Source organism: Haliotis rubra, unplaced genomic scaffold (assembly GCF_003918875.1).
Source record: "Haliotis rubra isolate DU_JTF1 unplaced genomic scaffold, ASM391887v1 Scf706, whole genome shotgun sequence".
Taxonomy (NCBI): domain Eukaryota; kingdom Metazoa; phylum Mollusca; class Gastropoda; order Lepetellida; family Haliotidae; genus Haliotis; species Haliotis rubra.
In genome coordinates, this window is record NW_025767420.1 from 426,428 (window position 1) to 447,873 (window position 21,446).

Consider the following 21,446-nt stretch of genomic DNA (forward strand, 5'->3'; position numbering starts at 1 on the left):
CGACATTTTTTTATTGCACGTAAGTATTGCATGCGCTTTGCAATGATGTCTTTTCATTCCATTAAAACCTTACGATTTGACTGCATTTTTCGCCACCTAATCCCCATGTCTTTCAGATTTTTTCAAAACTTTCCTTTGAACCCTGGTAATGCAATTGGCTTCTTGCCATATCATATATCATATCTAGAGTAGGCAGTTGCTTTGTACTCCATATAAACTTTGTACAAATTGACAGACTGCACACCCGGTCAAAATCATCAAGTTTGCGCTTGGAAGTTTTGGGCTTGCACAACTTAGTTGGACTAATAAAACTTGCACCCCTATCACTTTCTGCTTTAATACATTTTAAAGTTGCCTTGGAAAGACCAGTAGCAAGGCTACTTCTTGAAATAGTGTCTACTTTGGTTGCACACGTCTTTTCCATATAATGTAATTTTTTAAGTAAAATTGATATTTTATACTTATCCTGACTCATGATCTTTTGCTTATCTCCCTTTCCCTTTCGAATGGTAGTGGAAAACTTTAATCCCTTGAAGTTCCCGAAGCGGACGTATAAATACTCACCCATGAGTTACCTCCCTTCCTCTTTCCCACGCAAACGTACCATGTGACGTGCCCAGACTTGTCACTCTCTCCTTATATTTCACCCATGCACTTGGATCTGCTGTGAAATCATAAGTGTCTTCAACGGGAGGTTGGGAGGGCTTGTTCGTCATGAGTCAGGATAAGTATAAAATATCAATTTTACTTAAAGAATTACATATTTTTCCTTATCCTGACTCATGATCTTTTGCTTATAGAATCCGTCGGAATAGGTGGTGGGTCAAGCCACTGGATTCAACAGCTGTCCTTAGATGCGTCCTGTATCCCCCCCATGGGAACTGCGAACGGCATTTCCTTGGTCCTATTCTTCCAACTTGCGTAGTAACTCGGGGGGACCACTCCTTGTCTTACTTCAATCTCAAACAAGTGGAATCATGTTGATTCGTGTGGTTATAGATAAACTAGTATTCTCCTGTACTAGATATCTTATAACAACCCATAGATTATGATAAGGTCTTTATCATAGATGAGTTGCGATCCCTTTATGTGCAGGTAAGATCATTACCCGTACAGGATCTTTAATCACTCATGCTAGCCTATCCTAGACTGTGCACATGGACTTTCAAACTAATACTTTTCCTAGTAAAAGTCATCTACAAATCAGCATGACAAAGGGTGAGATTTCCAACTCAGCGCCGCCTTTGAGGAACTGTTAGTTGCTGTGCTACAACGAGAGGCCCAAATTGGTGAATGCCTGAGACGTCTTCAGTGGCAATCTCTCGGAGGTAGTGGTTGGCAAACACCGTATCCGACTTCCAAAAGCAGCCCTCCTTTATTGTCGGTATAGAGCAATTTCCGTGTAGAGCTAGTGTTGACTCGTAGACATCACTGGTAAGATGACGCAGAATTACATTCAGGTCCCAGGCTGGAGCTCTGAATTTCTTTTGTTGGTCCTCCAACTTGAATTATCTCAGTAGAGCAAGTAATTCTGGTACTTTCGTCAACTTGATGCCTGTTTTCATGGTAATTACTGTACTGATTGCAGCGAGGTATGTTGATAGAGTCGAACCCTTCAGATGTCTGGTCTGTCTCAGATGACATAGATATTCCACCACTTGAGGATGAGTAGCTATCATCGCCGTGAAGCCTTTCCGCCTTGCATAAGTTTCAAACTTCAACCATTTGTCGTCGTATAGGTTGCGAGTCGATCTGCGTAATGCTAGTGTTACTGCTTTGGCTGCTCTGGCGGAGTATCCTCTTTTCTTCAAACACATTTTGATACGGTCCACACGTGTAACTGGAACACTGTTGGGTTTCCGTGGACTTGCTTGGTGTGCGGATGTATCAGTAGGTTCGGCCAATCTGGTAGCTTGATTACTGGGTTTCCTAGGTTTTCTATTAGATCTGGGAACCATGCTCTCGCTGGCCAGTAAGGCGCGACCAAAGTCAGTTGTAGCGTCTGAGTCTGTTTGATCTTGACCAGTATACTTTTGGCAGTAGTATCGGGGTTGGAAAAGCGTAGCCGTTTAGTCCTTCCCACGACATGCTCAGTGCATCTGTTGCCCAGGCTTGAGGTTCTGGAACTGGTGAGACGAACATTTGTAGTTGTTTGTTGAACCTCGTGGCAAACAGGTCTATGGAAGGGAATCCTATTTCTCTTATGTTCCGAATGGCTTCTGGATGGAGCATCCATTCCATAGGTGACGGGTGTAGTGGTCTTGAGAGATTGTCTGCCAGTACGTTCTTGGCTCCGGGTATGTGACATGCCTTTATCCAGATGTTTGCTTCCTGCGTAATCTGGAACAACTGGAATGTGAGCTGCAACAGGCTTGGCGATCTTGTGGATCCTTGCCTTGCTGTGGAGTTGTCTGTGTGGATCATCAACCATCTTGTTGTTCAGCAAGCTCGACCATAGTTGTAAGGCGTTGATCACTGCTTTCATCTCTAGTAGACTGATTTGGAGCTTTTGTTCTGTTTGGGACCACTTTCCCGAGGCCACTCGATCGTTGAGATGCGCCCCCCATCCTTGCATCGAGGCATCTGCGTAGAGGTGTGTGTCGATAGTACCATAGTAGATACCTCTTGAGGTCTTCGGGCAGCAAGATAGGGTCGACGCTGTCTAGATGTTTTATCAGGAACTGTTGTAGTGGTCTTAGCTGTAACCTTCCTGTGTTCGTCAAGTCCTGTGCAGAGGTTAGTAGACCGAGTAGAACTTGCCATGATCGTAGTGTTAACGGAGAGGTGACTGCTGGCGGAATCATGGCTTGTATCTTGACCCAACGATCCTCTGGAACGACCATCCAATTCTCTGTAGTGATGAATCTTATCCCCAGGAATTGTAGATCTTGTTTTGGTTCCAATTCTGACTTCCTTAGGTTCACTAACCATCCTAGTTGAGTTAGCAACTTGATCGTGAAGTTCAGTTGTAGTCTGAGTAGACTGGCATCTTGGTGGACCTGAATTCCATCGTCCAAGTAGAAGGCATTGCGTAGACCTCGATGATGAAGGTATGCAACTATAGGCTTGGTTATTCGTGTGAATAGCCACGGGGCCGAAGATATTCCAAACGGTAGGACGTTCCATTGGTAGTGCTGCCCTCTGAACAGGAATCGTAGATACTTTCTTGATTCTTGATGTATCAGGATGTGCAGACCTAGGTAAGCATCCTGCAAGTCTATGCTGGCCATGTAAACTGCTGGACGGACGAGTTGTTTCAGTTGAGGTAGGTGGATCATGTTGAACCTCTCTGGTTTCAGTAAGTAGTCTCTGTTGAACTTCTCCAAGGAGTTCTTCTTTGGTACTAGAAAAATTGGGGAATAGAAGCTTGGGGTGAGATGATTCCGATCTATTATTTCTACCACATCTTTCGTGAGTAGTGCGTTGATGGCTTCTTGTAGTCTGTCTGCCTGTTCCTCTGCATACTTGAAGAGGAGTGGCTTTCAGTTGTACTTTGTATCGTTCTCTTAGTACCTGAGAGGCGTAGTCGTCTTCTAGAATTCCCCAATTCTTCCAGTACCCTTGTAGACGTCCACCCACTGTCGATAGTTTTACAGGAACGGCTGGGGGTGGAAGACTCCAGTTGTTCCGAACTCTGACAGCAATGTCTGGTACCTCCGGAAGCTCTGGGCCCGTGGCCTCTTCCTGAGTTTCTCCTGTAGTTGCCCGAAGGGCGACGAAAAGAGTCCTTCCCGCCTCTGAAGTTGGAGTACTTCTTATCCTTAGCTCTCTGTATTCCGGAATACTTGGACTTGTTATATTTCTGGGACGTATGGCGGATGACGTTGGCCAGGGTATCTATGGTTTTAATCATCATCACCTCTCTGGAGTCCTGTGTGGCTTGCTTAGCTGCATCATCCAAGAGACTTCCAAAGATGGTAGGCGTCTCCCACGGAGCTCGTAGTAGTGGCTGCGTAAATCTATCATTCCAGGAGCAGGACGCCAGTATACCCTGTCTGCGTATTAAGGTGAGCCCCGCCGAGATCGATGTGATGGTCTGAAAAGAAGAACTGATCCTTCTTTTGTGTGACGAGGGCCGAGTAGATCATCTTATCCTCTTCCGTCGTGGAATTCTGGAATTCTAGATCTTGCCAGTCCAAAAAGGACTTCTAGAAGCTGTATCCAGTTGTGATAGCTTCTTGTCATCCACTTTGTACATCTTACTCTGGGAGTCGTTCACCAGTTTGATGTTGTCATCCCTCTCAGGCGCCTTCACAAATGGTTCCATGTGATGTAGGGGGAATTTCCTCTTATTAAAAGATGGTAGTGGCTGCGTCTGGTACTTGGAAGCCTTCGCGAAGGCTGTGCGAAGGTTGTCCGATACGTTGGATATAGGCTCGATCGGTGGAATTGTGACGGAGTCGAAGTCATCATCCTTCATCATGTAGGTGTAAACTTCGTTCCTATCCTTGGAAGGAGACTCCAAGTTCAACCCGCTAGCAATCCATGCCGTTACTTCTGAGTCTGAGAAGACGGGGTCCGTAGTGTCCTGGGTAAACGAGCTGTGTCTTGTTGAAGTATCTCTGTGCGAACCTGTATCCCTTCGCGGACCTTCATCCTGGGTTCACTAACCTCCAGCTGAAGTTTCCTCCTTGTGCGAACGTCTATCCCGAGAGTGTTCTTTTGCGAACGTCTCTCTCTGGATTCTCCTCTTTGAACCTCTGTGTGGTGAGCTGTGCCTTCGCGAACGTCTGCGTTGAGGCAATCTTGACCTAGAGCGGCTAGATGTAGAGGCAGGATCCTTGGAGGTTCGCGAACCTGGACAGCGTATCATCTTGACTATCTTGTAGTATGACGGAGTCGTCCGGCTGTGGAGCCCTTCGCAGAGGTGTACGTTTGCCAACATCATCTGCAGGTGTAGCTCTGATGGGTGTAGATTCGCGCAGGCCTAGGGGTTTGCGAACGGTGTCGGCAGACTGGAGGCTCTTCCTAGTATTCGATTCTTCCTGGAATCTCTGCTCCATCATGGCCATCATCTTGTTGGTGAACTGCATCATGAATTCTCCAGGGTCGAAGTTCTGCATCTGTTGACGCTGCTGCGATGTTGTAGAAGCGTTCGCGAACGCTGATGGTTTCTGTGCCTCAACTTCTCTCCTCGAAGTAAGAGGTCTTATGTTGAACAGCTGGCCAGCTCTGACATTCGTGGGGGACAATCTCGTAGTAGATGAGGTTGACTGCATCGTTGATGTTATCGATACTTCGGGTAGAAGTATAGGGGGGTCGTCAAAAACGTATTTCTCGTGAGGCGGTACAATCTCTTCATTGAAGGATTTCTGGTGCGTAGCAGCGCTAGCATGTGTAGTTTTGCCCTCAGATCTGGTACTCGTAGACTTTTTCTGCGTAGTAGAAGAGGTCGCCGTCTTTTACTTAGACTGGGACGGCGTAGGCTGCGAGGTAGACGACCTTTTCTTAGCCCCCTTTGCCGCAGACTGGCTCTGTAACGTACTAAGCATAACATCACTATTATGAACATCAGCAGCAAGTAACATACGGCTTGTAGGCTGATCTGCAGATTTATCACATGTGACTAGAGATGCCTTTTTCACCCGATCCATGGCACGTCTATAAACATAAGACAAATATTGATTAAATTGATTGGTTAAATCAATGCAATAAATACAACGCAAGGTGGATGAACATGGATCTGTACACGAAGGACATTGGGGGTGAGGATCAGCCACGGACACACACAGCAGGATTTCATGAATTGTAAACAAGTTTACAACACGATGAAAACACGACTCAAAGTCAATAAATTTTAACAAATTTGTACAAATACTACCTAATGATTATAGCCAAAACCATACACAGCTTAATTTAGAAGAATAGGCCTAAATAGAAACGATAAATTGCCGTATACGGGACTCCAGTGCTCGCCTAACCATCCGCTTGGGCGAAAAGGGAGAGAGTGACAAGTCTGGGCACGTCACATGGTACGTTTGCGCGGGAAAGAGGAAGGGAGGTAACTCGTGGGTGAGTATTTATACGTCCGCTTCGGGAACTTCAAGGGATTCAAGTGTTCCACTACCATTCGAAAAGAAAAGGGAGATAATCAAAAGATCATGAGTCAGGATAAGGAAAAATAATAATAACATTGTAGGCTAACTTCCTTGCCTGAGAATGAACAATTTGTCCATGCCTAACTTGGACATGTTAAATTAATTAAAATCTGCAAACAGTAAAAAAATGACTCGTGTCAAGATGGTGTCTTGCTGAACTAAATCGCTGTATGAGACACGTGTTGAACAGAAGCGGCATTGAGTTTACGCCACAGTCAGCATGTATTGCACATGCTTAGTCGCCAATCTACCTGTAGCAGCCAAGTGTATGCCTCTAGATTCCCTGCCCCGCCTACTTGTCACAAACATATTACTGCGCAGGCTCATATAATACGAGTCAAGCAGTAGAATCTACTGGAAATAAGAGAGGTCTTAATGCCCATCTTAAGCAGTTGTCGTTATTTTTTACATTAATCATGGCATGCTTATTCTTATATGGAGTCAAATCTATGTAAGATCTGCCTCTCAAAGGCACGTTTCCATGATTTGAAGCATTTGGGGCACACAGACACACTTTTTCTATCCCAAAATGTTAAGTTTATTTATGTATTTTATTATACAGGTTATGTCACAATTTTCCATCTTTGAGATAATCTTTGAAATATCTTACATTTTTACAAATGATAGCTGGGGAAGTCACAACTTCATAAATGTTTTGTTAAATGCACAACTGGAAGACTGACGAGTCAAACAATATCATATGTTATTGGGTGGAGACAAACAAATATTCTTCTTGACAAGACATATTCTTCTAGTCCTGTGCAATTTTTTAATACTTTTTGTACAATGAAATATCAACTTACCTAGTAGGATCTGGAGGTTGCTGGATATTTTCAAGTGTTGTTCTGTCCTTAAAAAAAACACACAAAAAAACACATGTACTTCAAGATACGCTCTTAAAACATAGTCAAGTACCACTTTAAAAACCTTATATAACCCCGAAGTTTTACCTAAATAGAACAATTCAACTGTTTGAAGTAGTAAAGGATATTCCATTTTGGGATATTTATTATTATCAGCTGAATGTGTAATTCTATTAGTCAACCCTGAGCGAGCCTCAGCCAATCATTTATGGGAGCTATGTGTTGTCACAACAAAGTCAAGCAATCTTAAAATAAACTAGGCCATCAGCTGGCCAGTTTAGACCTACTTAGCTTCAAAATAGCTCTGTTAACAGTGTGAATACTACACCCATAGGGGGTCTAAACTACCTGAGGGAAGTTGAATCATTAGTGATTCCTGGGAGTGTAACGAACATGTTAAATATATACAAGCCACTACAATATACATTCAGTATGAGTGATGTGTTAACGAAAACCCTACAGCCAAGCTCCCACAGGTCTGTTGGAATCTCCACCAGTCTGTCCAATATGAACTTTGGCTCAGCTGTGGCAATTAAAGGGGCACTGATCCAGAGTGATTAATGTTTCTCGCCAACAGTCTAATTACGAAACCTAGCTGCAGGCTAACCAGGATCTGCTCCCCAGACCGTGATGGACAACGCGACTGGGCTACTGCATGTCCACCTTGGCAGAATTTCTTCAACCTTACAGTTGGACATTAGGAAGGGTGCATGCCAATCAGATGCCGTTATTTGAAAATATCCGCGGGAGTTCTTGTTTGATTGTAATAAAGTATCCCAGCAGTGTAGGTTTTTCGGATTTTCTTATGCCTGGATGGTATAGTGACTGATCCAATTTGATGCTATTTATGTATTTTTTACCTCGATATTAATTTTAATCATGTCAATATTATGCCTATTACCTACGATATTAAAAACATACATTTGATTTCTTTGAATCCGTAAACTAAACAACCCCACTTTGCCATTGCTAGAAAAATCTGAAAATTTACTTGGGTAAATAGGTATATACAATTTTTTAACTTATACACAAAAAATGCTCATATGTGTTTCTTATGCAACAATGAAGTTCTGTTCGTATCGTCAAAACAGTGTCGGCCCATAACTTTGTTCAGGCAATTAAAATTGCATGCAATACAGCGATTACTCCTCCCTTGCTGTAACCTGTGTTAGGTGGTATAAACCTACACATGCTATTTGTCATCATTCACTTGATGGTCAGTTAATGAATTTATAACAGGTATAATAAGTGGCAACTCCACTCTGATTACCCGACAAAGGGGCCCATTTGGCATTTCTCCTGTCTGCAGTCTGATGTGGCAATGATTGACAGATTTGTCAAAAGGTAGTGTTTATGTATGTGCATTTACTAATCTATACTGAATACACCTTGTCGTAAAGTGTCTGTGTAAAAACAACATCCTTCCTTCAAAGGATTAACCGCCAATACATTGATTGATTGCTCATCATTGGCTAACTAAATTACTGTTTTTAAAGAATAGCGGACATCATATATGCAATTAGTTGCCAGGTGTGCTATTCTGGGTGACCAATGACTATACACCAATGTAAAAAACCTAAAACAAAATATCCCTTTTTTGCATATTAGACTGTTAAAAGACACATGACATGGAACAGGATTCTATGTTGGCTGCAGATCAATGGCATATCGTTCTTTAATGTGGATATATTGATGGACAAATTCCTCGAACAAGGTAATAGCCTGACATTGTTGCTATAACTTTAGTCTGTTTAAATTTTAATATTTGCATTTTGTTGTTATTTATTTGTTTTAGCACTCAACAGAATCATTTTTTTCCCATGAAGTGTAATGAGACAGACAACATACACTGTCTAGATATTACAGTCACGTTATAAATTCACTATAGGTATAAGCAGATCATGTGCTTGTTATTAAGTTTTAAAATGCATACAAATATGATAATAAACTTATTTGGATTATAAGACAAAATATAAAGACGTTCATTGACTTTGTTATTTGTCAGTCCTAACACGTTTTATCACTGGCAGATGGTTAAACTTCAAAATGTTTTCATTTGTTATCATAATAATAAAGATGGAAATGTTATCGGGTAAAAAAGATTTCATCTTTGTTGATCAATCTACACTTATACTATCAATTGCGTTTGTGGGTGGCACAGCAGAGATCACAAACCAGTCAAGAATTCTGTGATATCATCTGGGTACTCACTGGATAAAAACAATAACAAAAGCAACAACCAGTCCACGGAAATTGCTCTGGATCAGTGCCCCTTTAAAGGGAAATTTTTAGAACCTTAAAGGCAGGGAGGACGCCAAGCTTCCCAGAGTGCTGTGTAGACTCTGCCTGTCTGAAATACATCAGCCGTGATCAAGATTGGAGTCATCAGTTGTTTCTTCGCCAAATTCTTATCCTGGCCTTCCTCAATCCCCTTAGCATATCTTTCATAGGCTGCTGGTGATAAAGATGAGCAGACATCACATCTGTTTACAAGGAGCATGGCAAATCTATGCACTCCCAACACTGTGATTCAAGCTGTCAATATCTGACCCAACTGACTACATAAATTCGGAATACAACCTCCTATCTTCAGGCCGCGGCTACAAATTTCCAATTGTGAAAACTAAGAGAGCATGTACATCCTTTATTCCAAGTACCATATCTCTTTTAAACAAATGTGAAGATACTTAAATACAACGATTTATGGTCTGGTGACTGTTATTTCATGCATGAGTAATAAGTTAACCCCCTACAGATATAAATGGAATCCCCTTCGTGTTCCTTTAATTCGATTAGTTACTGTAGCACATGTAGACAAAATGGCTTTTGCATTAAAATTTTAAAAAACGTTTTTCTTTCATATTTTTATTTGGTAAGATTACAGAATACCGGATACCTTCCGCCATCTTTGAAAGCACGCGAGTTTACTTTTGGTTAGGGTTAGGGTAAGGTTTAGGGTTAGGGTAAGGTTTAGGGTTAGGGTAAGGGTTAGGGTAAGGGTAAGGGTAAGGGTAAGGGTAAGGGTAAGGGTTAGGGTTAGGGTTAAGGGTTAGGATAAGGTTTAGGGTTAGGGTGACGTCACACTAAACAATATGGCTGGTAGGTATCCGGTATTCTGTAAGTGTACCTTTTATGTTTTTGTTCATAGCAAATGATAATACAATACAATAATCAAAATGACACTGGCTGTTGACTAGTACACTGCACTCGAGTTCATGGATTTCTGAGTTTACTGAAGCTTCAATAAGTGACCTGCTGCGTCCAGGAACTGAATAGGCGACCTTTTTTCCACTTTCAAGTTGCTATCTCAGTCGGTTGAGACGCTAGTCAAGATATCTGTAAGCCCGTGAGCGTGAGTTGTTGCACCATGGTCAATCTGAAGGCGAGTGATCTTGTTGGTGGATTCAATCTTCTTGATAGCTGTCTCAACAGCACCAATAGCAGCAACTTCTAAGTCAGTCTGGATAACCTCGGGTGACAAGTTCACTTCCACTGTAGTAGCAACTAAGTCCTTCAGGTTTGTGAAGGTTACTCTGGTCTTGTTTGGCAGAAGGGAAATCGTAATGGGGTACATCTTGCCTTCTACCATACTGTGGATAACATACACCTGGTGCCACAGACTGGGACAAGCAAAGGAAGTTCCATCTTATACAAAGTCTCAGCTTCAGCAATAATGTCCAACATCTCAGTAGTGGTGAACAGGAGAAGTCTGTGATGAGAGAGTAAGGGATGAGATGTGATCTCTAATGGGGCTGCAACATCTCAGTAGTGGTGAACAGGAGAAGTCTGTGATGAGAGAGTAAGGGATGAGATGTGATCTCTAATGGGGCTGCATCTTCTTTTTCGTCCCTGGATCACACACTTCCAGTGTGTCGCTAGCTGGCCCTCCACATTCAGGCGGTACCTGTGGCCTGCATGTAAAACTTGTCTTCCTCCCCTCTGCTTGCTGAAGATTAGCCATTTTCATTGATCTTTATGCCTTTTGCTTGCCCATTTTATACATCCTTATAAGATCATCCTATCCCAATTTTAAACAAAGTAATTAGTTTTAACTTTGATCTTTTAATCTTATATTAAATAGATAATTAAAACTATGTACACAATCCCTTTTACTCATTTTCAACAAAAGGATTAATCTTTGTTTATAATCACAAACTGTTGTAAGTATTTCACAGCTACTTTTGATCTTCATAGCTTAAATCCTTAAGCCAATTGCTTATATAAACACTGATTTTAAGTTGACTCTGTCTAAAGACAATGATATACTTATCTTTTTACTCATACATTGTGAGGGTCATTCTCACTTACCCACCACCCTAAAGTTATGATAAGGGATTAAAGAGGATTAGTGTACACAGGTTAGTGACTACACTGCTCACCGTGAAATTTGAGAACAAGATGAATTGTATATTTGTGCAGCATTGAACACACAAATACATTGATTTTCTACATGTATTTGTCACACCTTATGAGAATCACAATGATGGAGGGGACCTTATTTCACGGGGAGCAATAATGGAGGGGACCTTATTTCACGGGGAGCAAAAACTAAGAGACATCTATTGTGTAGCAGCTTATTCTGCTTCAGTGATTTGCCCACCTAGAACAATAGGTGGTGGGTAAACGAGAAGACCTTCCTTAATTCCACAAGGTCAAGTTCATTATCTCAATAGGGGTGCATTTTCTATTCCCTATTCGCCAATGTTTACTGTAGGTAAAATGGGTTGTAGGCGAAATGGGACTCAACCGATTGTGATTAGACATTAATTTGCCACACTTAGCAGATGTTTTAGTGCCAGAAGGTGAGGGAGCGACATCCTTAAAGCCTTTAGCTTTACTCATCGTACAATAAAAAAAGACAACTTAAACCTTGGAAATATTGAAAAAAAGAATTCCTTCGGAAGACTGCCAAGAGGGAGGACAACACAACTCGATGGATGTTAAATTATTTTATTCAATTAAACTTGTAAATCAGAAACAAGTTTCAAGAAAAGGGTGAATCAAGTGCTAGATGGACATGTTCGTAAGAATTCTAGTGAGATGATCATAGCTGTCAAACCCTGAGAGTTCCAGTGAGTGAGAAGCTGGGGCACTGGGGCATAGACCCTGATCAGGCCCAAGGCAATGCCCTGGTGGGGCAGAAAAAATGGTTTTTATGTTATTTAAAGATGATTTTTATGTCATTTGGTGCCAGTTTATAAAAAAAGTTCAATTATGCATCAGTTTAGAGAGGTAATGCGTGAGTGAGATTGAGGTAAAATGCATGAGTCTCACGCAGGATGCGTGAGAGTTGTCAGGTATGGATCACATACCCATCAATGAAAACAATATGGTTTACAATCCATGGAGCTCACTATTATATGCAATGTTTAATGACAATACTCACAATTAGCAAATTGAAATGTTGCCCAATGAGCTGTATCCCCATCACAAGTGTCATATTAGCTGCCATCAAAGTAAGTAGATACAAGAACCATATGCTGTGTTTGACATAGAAAGCATCCTGAAAAGGAAAAATCTGGAATTTATATACATCCATATTTACCACAAAAACATATGTGGAAGTTATTAGTCTTAGGCCAGACCAATTTTATTTCTTGTTTTACTGATTTTTGTCCTCAGAAAACCTAAAGGCAGGAGGGAATTTAAAAAAAAAAAAATCACCAGTCAAAGTATGTTCCTTCTAAATACTCAGATTATTATTATTAAATGTATATGGGGTAAAAAAAATCTAAAAACAATTTTCTTGTAAGTTTACATTTTTGGCCCATAAAAACATAAGGATTATATTTTTTGAGCAATTTTTTTCTTATTCTTGAAAAAAAATGACAGGCGGATCCGTAAAACAAGAAATAAAATTGGTCTGGCCTTACTTTTAATTTTTAGATTTTACTTCTTTTACCATATATTAATATGACTCAAAATAACTGCAACCTATCCACTTATACTTCTCAAGTAACACATATTTACAGGGAACTTGGACAAAGTACTGTGACAATGTGTCCCAGTCCACCCAGCTGTGAATGGGTACCTCGTAAGGATTGGAAAGCTGCAAAAACTTGGTGGGACAAAAGATTTGAAGAAGGTCAAGAAGCGCAATAGCACTCACGAGCAGTTCAATGTCAGCGTCATCGTTCACAAAAACCAGTGTCTGCTCGATGGTGAGAATTTGCATGAATTTTTTGCTTTTTTGCAAATACATTTCTAGTAGATGACAACAAATAGAAAGTTAAGACTTTGCAAGTGTTACAAACACAGGCAAGGCTTGTAACTATAAAATTGTTTTTTGTCAATGTGTTTTTGTCAACATTGGGCATTGAGTTCATAAGTCATAATGCAGAAATGAGACGTGCAAGAAAGCTGTGACACAATGTAAACAATCTGACAGCGATCTGGTTCAATGTGATGGATATTTATACCTTTCTTCATTATGTCACAGATTTTTAAAATTATTTTTGGACAAAACTGCATCATCAGTAGTTCAAGTTTCAGGGGAGCTAACTCTAGATACAGACTGGGGGTATGCTGATTAGTTTTGTATTCAATAATGCATTATGCTGAGAAAGCAATAAACTGCATCCTCTGTTACTCGAATCATCATTAAGAATTTACAATTTAGCGAGTCATTTGAATTGCAGCATTTGCCTTTAGGATTGTCAAACATGTTTATCAGTATTACTGAACTGTGGATCACTTACTAGTAGGGCTGTGCAATATTACCCGTAAACCGATATACACCGATACAGTACCTCGCAATACGAATATCATGATACGGTTCAGATTCTGCACTATATTGGGCTATCCAGAGTTAGCTCCCTTTGAATAATCTGTCATTGATTTCCATAGCAACAAAATGGCAGATACCTCGTGGGAATTTTGAACAAGCATGCAAAAAGTGAAGTTTGGAAATGTTTGGGGCTAAAAGACATGTCTGTGATGGCAAAGTTGAGGAGAATGTAGTTGTACATGTGTGCAATAGTTGCAACGTAATTGTCAAATACAGCAGGGGAACAAGCAATTTGACCTCCCACAATCATGCTCACCACATAAATCTTGTCATGCCTTATCAGACTATCACTTTGGGAAAAGGGAAATTGAATCTTGAGCCAGAAGTGCATGCCAAGTGTATGCCACAAGGCCCACAACAGACTATCACCCACGTGTTTGAAAAAAAGGAGTACCTGGCTACTTCACATAGAGTGATGGCAATCACAAACAAGAAAGCCCGTTTCATCGTAAAAGGACTTACACCATTACTTTCGTCATGTATTCTGTTCCTGAACTGAACAATGCCAGACCAGGAGAATCATGTCATTTTGTGCAACACACAACATGAAAAGTAGCACATGACAAGAAACCTTTATTTATATACAAAATATTCAAATGGCATAATATGGAGACTGCCTCGGTTGCCTACTGTGTAATCCTGGGGTCATGGTGACCCGGGTAGTGTGAGACCCTGGGGTTGTGTTGACCCGGGCAAGAAGATTGAATGTCCAGGGGTCTTAGGGGTCCAGACTTTTGTTAAGTGAGAGGGATATACCAGTCCTGGGGTCCGGTGACCCGGATGATCCCTTCTTAAGTTATGCTCTTTGGGGGCCACAAGCCTTCCATGCCCTGAGTATCGAGTAGCTTGTGACGCCAAAGTGGCCCCAGAAGTTGCAAATTGTGTAGCTATATATACACGTATACATGATATATGACCTGATAACCTACTTGAAGTACTAACATAAAAGAATACATGACATAATAATGCAGGCAGAGCCAAAGGGTGGCTGAAGGGTAAATGATACGGTTCAGTGTCTTGGGTGAGTGAGTGAGTGAGTTTAGTTTTACGCCGCACTCACCAATATTCCTGCTATATGGCGGCGGTTTGTAAATAATCGAGTCTGCTGCTTCTCGATTTGCCGACTGGAGAAACAATTCCAGTCTACGGCTTCAAGATACGAGAAACAATTCGAGATGCCGGTGGAATAGAACGCCTACGGTTGGTGGGTGGACCGTTTCTGTGCAGGCTAGGCAAAATCTGCCACTCGCCCATATCGAAAAGGAAAGACGATCGAGAATTCAAGTTGCTGCTCCCAGACCTCGGGCGGGAATAGCTTCTATTGAAAAAAAAACAACAACAACAACAAAAAACAAACAAAATATAACAACAAAAAACAAAACACCAAAAACACAAACACACACACACACACACATGATGTTGGCCTGCGCATCCGCATCGAACCCACCAGAACTTTCCAGAAAGATGGAAGGACCATATTCTGGAATCCTATAGCCGTAGTAGTTGCCCCAGATCCTAGAAAGCTATCTTCTATAGAAACCGAAGAGATAGAGCAAGACTACAACGACCTGCTAGACGAAAAAATGCAAACCATTGTGGTAGAGACTGCAATAGCCCCACTTCCAAAGGATACAACCAAACTTCTAGATGTCGAGCCTGGAAAATACATGTGGAGAAAGTTTGCCGCTGCAACATTCCGAGGGAAAGCAAGAATTGTATTGTATCTGCTGCCAGTGGGGGAAGATTGGAACCCAACCACAGACATCGAAATACCGACATATGGATACTTTCTAGAGAAGGAAATAGAAAAACTTGGCAGGGTAGAAGCCCTGCGGAAAGCAGACAGCTTGCTTCTCTGTAGAGTAGGTCCAGAAAAGACCAACACCACAAAAAAATAAAGACAGACTGGTGTCTGTAGTATACAGCTAGAAACAAATAGTCCCACCTGGGATACAGAATAGAATACCTCTTGCATACCCAACGATATACATTCTGCTACGATTTGCAAACCGTTTTGCTGTATGTTTGCCAAAGTGGCCTAGTATACGATCTGGTTGGTCTATTGGGCCTTCCCCAGCCATTTCTCGTAGTTTTTCGTCCACAGAAGAATACTCCATGGGGTTCTCTTTCCAGTATGCAGCCTCTGCTTTGTCAAATTTCTCAAATGGGAAGCGGGGGTGGATTTCCTCTCTTGTACACGATATGAATTGCTGCAAAAATATGTAGTTCTATATACTATATTTCCAATTGCGTACACATATATATATTTTTTTCTACAGCATGTGGTGGGGGTCCATATGTTTTGGTGTCTTGTAGACATGTTTCTCGACCGGTGTTGCGTGGTGGGCGGCGGCGGGTGGCCGGCGGTGTGCTGGCATGCTTCCAGGTCTTGTAGACGACATTCCATACAAACAAGGCGGCTAGCAAAAGGTAGGTCCACTTTTGGGTCGATTCTACCGTCTGCAGCACCTTCTCGATATCCGACCGCGTATCCTCCTCCTCGTCGACGCTCCCCTCGGAGTTTCGTTGTCGTCCTTGTCCAGCCTCGACAAGATGTCTACCAACAAATTCGTCGTTCGTTGCACACCAGCCGACAATGTATTCGCGGTTTGCTCTGCATGAGCCTCGAGCCTCCCCAGACGATAGTAGCAGTCCTGGCCGGTCAACGACTTTGGAGCTGTCTCGCTAGCGGACAAGATGTCCGCCGGTTCTGCGACAGGCAATACGGTCGTGCTGGAGTGCGTCGTCGTCGGAGCTATCTCTTCGGTGGGCGATAGGGTAGAAGGTTCTATAGCAGGCTCTTGCCATGGTTCGTACAGCCTTGTGGACCCAATACCGAAGCGCTTTTTGACCTCGCTTGCTGGGAGCACACCGCGAAGGGAGCATATTTCTTGGATCTGTTCCAAAGACAAACCTCTTTTTGGTGGCATGGTTGTTGTTTTCCTGGGTATATATATCCCATCCTTCCCATATGTCTATATGGAAATCCCAATCCTATCCCAATCCTCTCCCATTTTGGGAGAGGATTGGGATAGAAGCTATTCCCGCCCTAGGTCTGAGAGCAGCAACTCGACTTCTCCATCGTCTTTCCTTTTCGATATGGGCGAGTGGCAGATTTTGCCTAGCCTGCACAGAAACGGTCCATCCACCAACCGTAGGCGTTCTATTCCACCGGCGTCTCGAATTGTTTCTCGTATCTTGAAGCTGTAGACTGGAATCGTTTCTCCAGTCGGCAAATCGAGAAGCAGCAACAGTCGGTTCTTCCCTTCGTATTTCGCTATGGCAAACTTTTTGCATGTGTATATTCCTGTGGCTTTTTGGTGTTCGCTGTACGGAGGAACTGCCACTTCCATATCCTTGGGCCTGCCGTAGTTGGACAAAGGCGTATGCCAAATATTGCTCCATCCCTGTGGTAGCTCTGCTTTTCCCGATAGCTGCCGGAAGAGACAAGAATTTTTCTTCTTGCACGGACAATGGTCCAACAATCTGTGGACAGCTCCAGAAAGCGCAGGCGTCGTCATACAGGTTCTCTATGTTCGAAAAACAGCTGTCGAACACGATTCCTTCTGGAACCTTGAGTGGAAGTCGCTCCTCCTGGGGTGTGTAGTCTATCGCTTTCTTTTTCCAGAGAATACATTTCTCGCCTTCAACGCAGTGGTCGACGGCGCCACACTTGCATGTACAGTTGTCGGGTCTGAAGAGAGCGGAGAGTTCCGTTAGAGCGGCGAGGCAGTTGGTGCATTGGTTGTGTCTGTCTTGGGTTCCGGGTAGTAGTCGTCAGCGAGAACGATTCGGAGTTTGCTTGCTGCGGGTCGAAATTGGTGGGGTGGGTAGATGTAGACGAAATCAACTATTTTGCCGTCTTCTACAAGTGGGCGAAAGCACTGCAAATAGAGTTCGACAAACTGGCGAGGGATCTGGTACCGCTCGTAGAAGGTTTGTCCCGATTGCTCCAGGATTTGTTTCTCTCGGTCGGAAAGCAACATAGGGCGACACTTCTCCAGCATGCTCTCGAAGACCATGTCGGAAGTTGTCGTTGTCTGTGGCTCAGGGTCTATACCACCTCGGATTCGTGTATATCTGGCTTGCGATATGTGGTACTTCCTCTTCACTTCCCGAAGGGACAAACGACCAATCGGATCTCGGCATAGGCTTTGCGCGATAGCTTGGTTCCAGGCATTTTGTTATGTTCTATACCTATGTACCTAGTGTATCTCTAATTCGAGTGCACTTGCATCGACATACTGGTGATTTTTTTACCGAAAACCCTGTCTTGGGCTTGGATAGTCTATTGGGAACCACCAAGGAAAAAGAATGCAAACAAAGAGTGGTCCAAATCCCCAAATGCAGTTTTGTGCAAAACACTATTTTTTTTGGTGACTCTGGGAGCCGAATTGGCTAGTTTTGAGCTTATAGACTTGGTGCACCTATGCGGTCCCGTTCCCCCATTCCTATACTACTGAAATAATGTTTAACTGAGAGAACAACACACGTCCACACAGTGTAGCGACAAGAAAGAGAATGACAGGCACAGAATGTCATGTGGTCATCTGAGCGATCGGCACATTTATTGAGATGATTGACAGGTCTGCTATCGGAGTAGGGGCCAGAGGCCAGAGGCCAAGAAGTTTTGATTCAACTTAGCCAACAGCACGTTTCCACACATGATCGTAGAAGAAGAAGAGAGGTAGATACCGTGAGATAGGATAAGTTTGAAAATATTTGAATGACGGGATTAAACTGTAATCCCTTTCCCTGAAGATAAAAGTGAAACATGTTGGAGAAGATCCGTGTCATGTAATTATTTCAGAAATTTCTTCTTACACACACTCAAAATGAGACTCAGTCGCTAGAAAAGTTTGGAGACCTGGTACGGCCTTGATATTATATCAATCACATTGTATGTTACAAAAATACACTTAATAAGCGCAAAGAACACATAACCGGTGTAACCAGTGAGCCAGATGAATTGAGAATCATTGTACGACCTCTTCAAACAGGGGTAGTCTGTGACGTCTTAGTTGACGACATGCTGCCTAAACCTAGACATAAAATATAGAAATGCGATTTTTTTTTAAGTTTCAAATTAAAATTCATTTGTAAATACCATTTTCTTATGAAACAAGGTATTGGAATTTCGTGTAATTATAGTTGTTTGTAGTGTCTCTTGTCTGAATTGGTTAATGAGACTCATATTTTGGTTTGAATAATTCACACAACAAAGAGCTACTGTTGAGAAAAAAAAATAGTTCTGTCTTTGAGGTATATTTTAGCAAGAAATTGTATGGAAACAAAATACGCCAAATATTATGAAACATCTATCCATATATTTTATGGTATAGTTGTATTAAATATTTATGTAAAATAGCTTTACACATCACTGAAAGAGAGTAATTGAAGATTGGTTATTTACACTTTGCTTATGCATTGATAGATTCTTAGAGTCTTAACCCATGACCATTTGGGAGAGAAACAGACTAATCATATCATTAATAACAATTAACATATGAAAATATATTATATGAAAATGTTGAAAGTTGTAAACAGCTGTGAAACATTAAAGGTCACATGCAACATAAAACAAAACTTTGCAGATTCTGATACCTTTCGGTGTGGACTTACAGATACAAATCATCAAAAATGCAAATTCAACTTATAAAGTTGAAAAATAACACGATGACAAACCAGCCGCGAAATCGGTGTTGGGGTGAAAAGTGGTTTCAACAGCTGTGCTGGGCTGAGCTCATAGCGCATGCGCAGTGAATAGGTTCGCGCAGCTTGGAAGCGGGATGTCCAAATTATAAGGTCGTGAGCAGGAGTAGTCTAATCAAAACAAATAGTGAATAATCTACTCGTTACATAAAAGAACCCTGTTAGGATCTAGATCTACTCAGCTATGTGTCAACCAGTGAGGCATTCGACATTACACGACAAAACCCTTCGCTGGCAGTCAGTACTCGGTGAAGGCTTTGATGTGAGCTATTCTTCTAATGTTTTGTTGATATTTCACAGGCGCGAGCTTTCTATATGTTACGACAGTAGATTACCGATTTAACTGTTTATATAATTTGATTAGTCACTTCACCACACGTTCTTCTTACCGAGTCACTTTCTCAGTTCGATACTTAAAAGCAATGTCATTATTTAGCATTTACAGAATTTCTAACTGTGATATAGATATGTCATTGTCACAGACAAAACTCAATGTCTGTTTTATTGACACCTATGTGTCTGCCTGCCTGTCTGCTAATGACAATATGCAATACACAACTTCGATCACTGACCACATGCAATTTGAACTTAACACCTATCAGGCTATACACCATAAACAAAACGCATTGATTTATGGCTCGAGCACCCGAGTTCGGCCTCTGTCACATTATGTAATTACACAGACAGGCAGGTGTGATACTTGTACACATGACATGTTATGATGTCTGTTGATTGCAAAATGTTATACACAAAAAATGAGCATGTATTTACAAAACCCAACATCCCTGTATACACACACACACGAGCCATGAGGGCATCGGCAAATGAACCAGCCAATGAAAGTTTTTGTTACATTTGAGTGCACACCCACCTGCTCTGACTGGGTTCGGTATCCTGAGTACTTTGTTTCGAGGGAAGTAAACCCAAGTACAAAATATTGCACTTTTGATTTGTGATTGTACGTTTATAATTTTGTTTATATGTTTTTTTCATAATCAGCAATGTATATTATATGTCATGAATAAGTGATGATTGTGTTTTAATTATGTTTGATTTTTTGGTTGCATGTGACCTTTAAGCATTGACAAATCTATCATCAATATTCACCAAGGATTTAAATTTATTGCATAAATTTATATATGTAATTGAAAATGGTCTGAAGTGAGACGTATAAATTTGGCATACATATGATATGAACACACACTTTATTAAATCACCCCTAATTTCATGTGAAACTTCAATTGATGTTATATTTTAGTAGGTATTATAATACATATACATCATGCAGTTGCTAATATTTTATCACAACAAAAAGAGCATGAATGTTAATTTGAAACATAAATTTTGTCACACCCATTTCCGTGCACCTGTTGTTGAGGCTGATGTTTGCAAACGTTGCTGTGTCGGACAAAGCGAAACTTTTTTTTAAAAACTAGCATCAAAATGCCTCACAATTATATGTTTCTCATTTCCATATCCAGTGCAGAATCAAGTAATGGTCCAAATATCAACAAAAGTTCAAATAAAAGATACTGAGAAACTTGCATGTGGAGTGTTGATCAACTACTGTTTCCGGTCACGGTAGCAAACATGGTAAAAAAATGTGGTTAGGTCCTGTAAGTCCAACCTTGGGATGGGGGTAAAACTGGTCGGTTTGCAGGGGTATATCTTTAAGGTCGACTGATTTGAGAGTTGCAAAACGTTATCACATTCGTGCTTTACCATACCAGTGGAATACTGTAAACATACTTTTTTTCGCTTGGTGCAAATTTCGCGGAATTGACAGTTTAGGCTACATCGCGCGGTCAATTATTCGCGCAATCAGTAATTGCCGGAACTGCCAGCTGTCTCTTAGGACTTAGAAAGCACCTACCCCAAGACACCTGGACCTCCAGATCCAAATGATTGCAAAGATGACACTGAGGCCGAAGTCGTAATCGCGTAATTTCAAACAAGCCGGGTTGTTGTGAATGTGATGATTGATGT

General features: G+C 41.6%; 1 protein-coding gene across 6 annotated transcripts in view; it reads right to left on the reverse strand.

Moving 5' to 3' along the window:
• The window catches only part of LOC124259014 (palmitoyltransferase ZDHHC21-like), a 134,610-nt gene that overhangs the window by 11,791 nt on the left and 101,373 nt on the right, over positions 1–21,446 (reverse strand). For all 6 annotated transcript variants that reach the window (XR_006893735.1, XM_046693079.1, XM_046693081.1 and 3 more), the window contains exons 6-7: positions 12,348–12,464; positions 6,902–6,948 (exon numbers count right to left, since the gene is read on the reverse strand). Coding sequence is in view for 5 of the 6 variants with exons in the window: in XM_046693079.1 (XP_046549035.1) it covers positions 6,902–6,948; positions 12,348–12,464 (164 nt within the window). In the remaining variant the exon portion in view is untranslated. The remainder of the gene's footprint in view (positions 1–6,901; positions 6,949–12,347; positions 12,465–21,446) is intronic.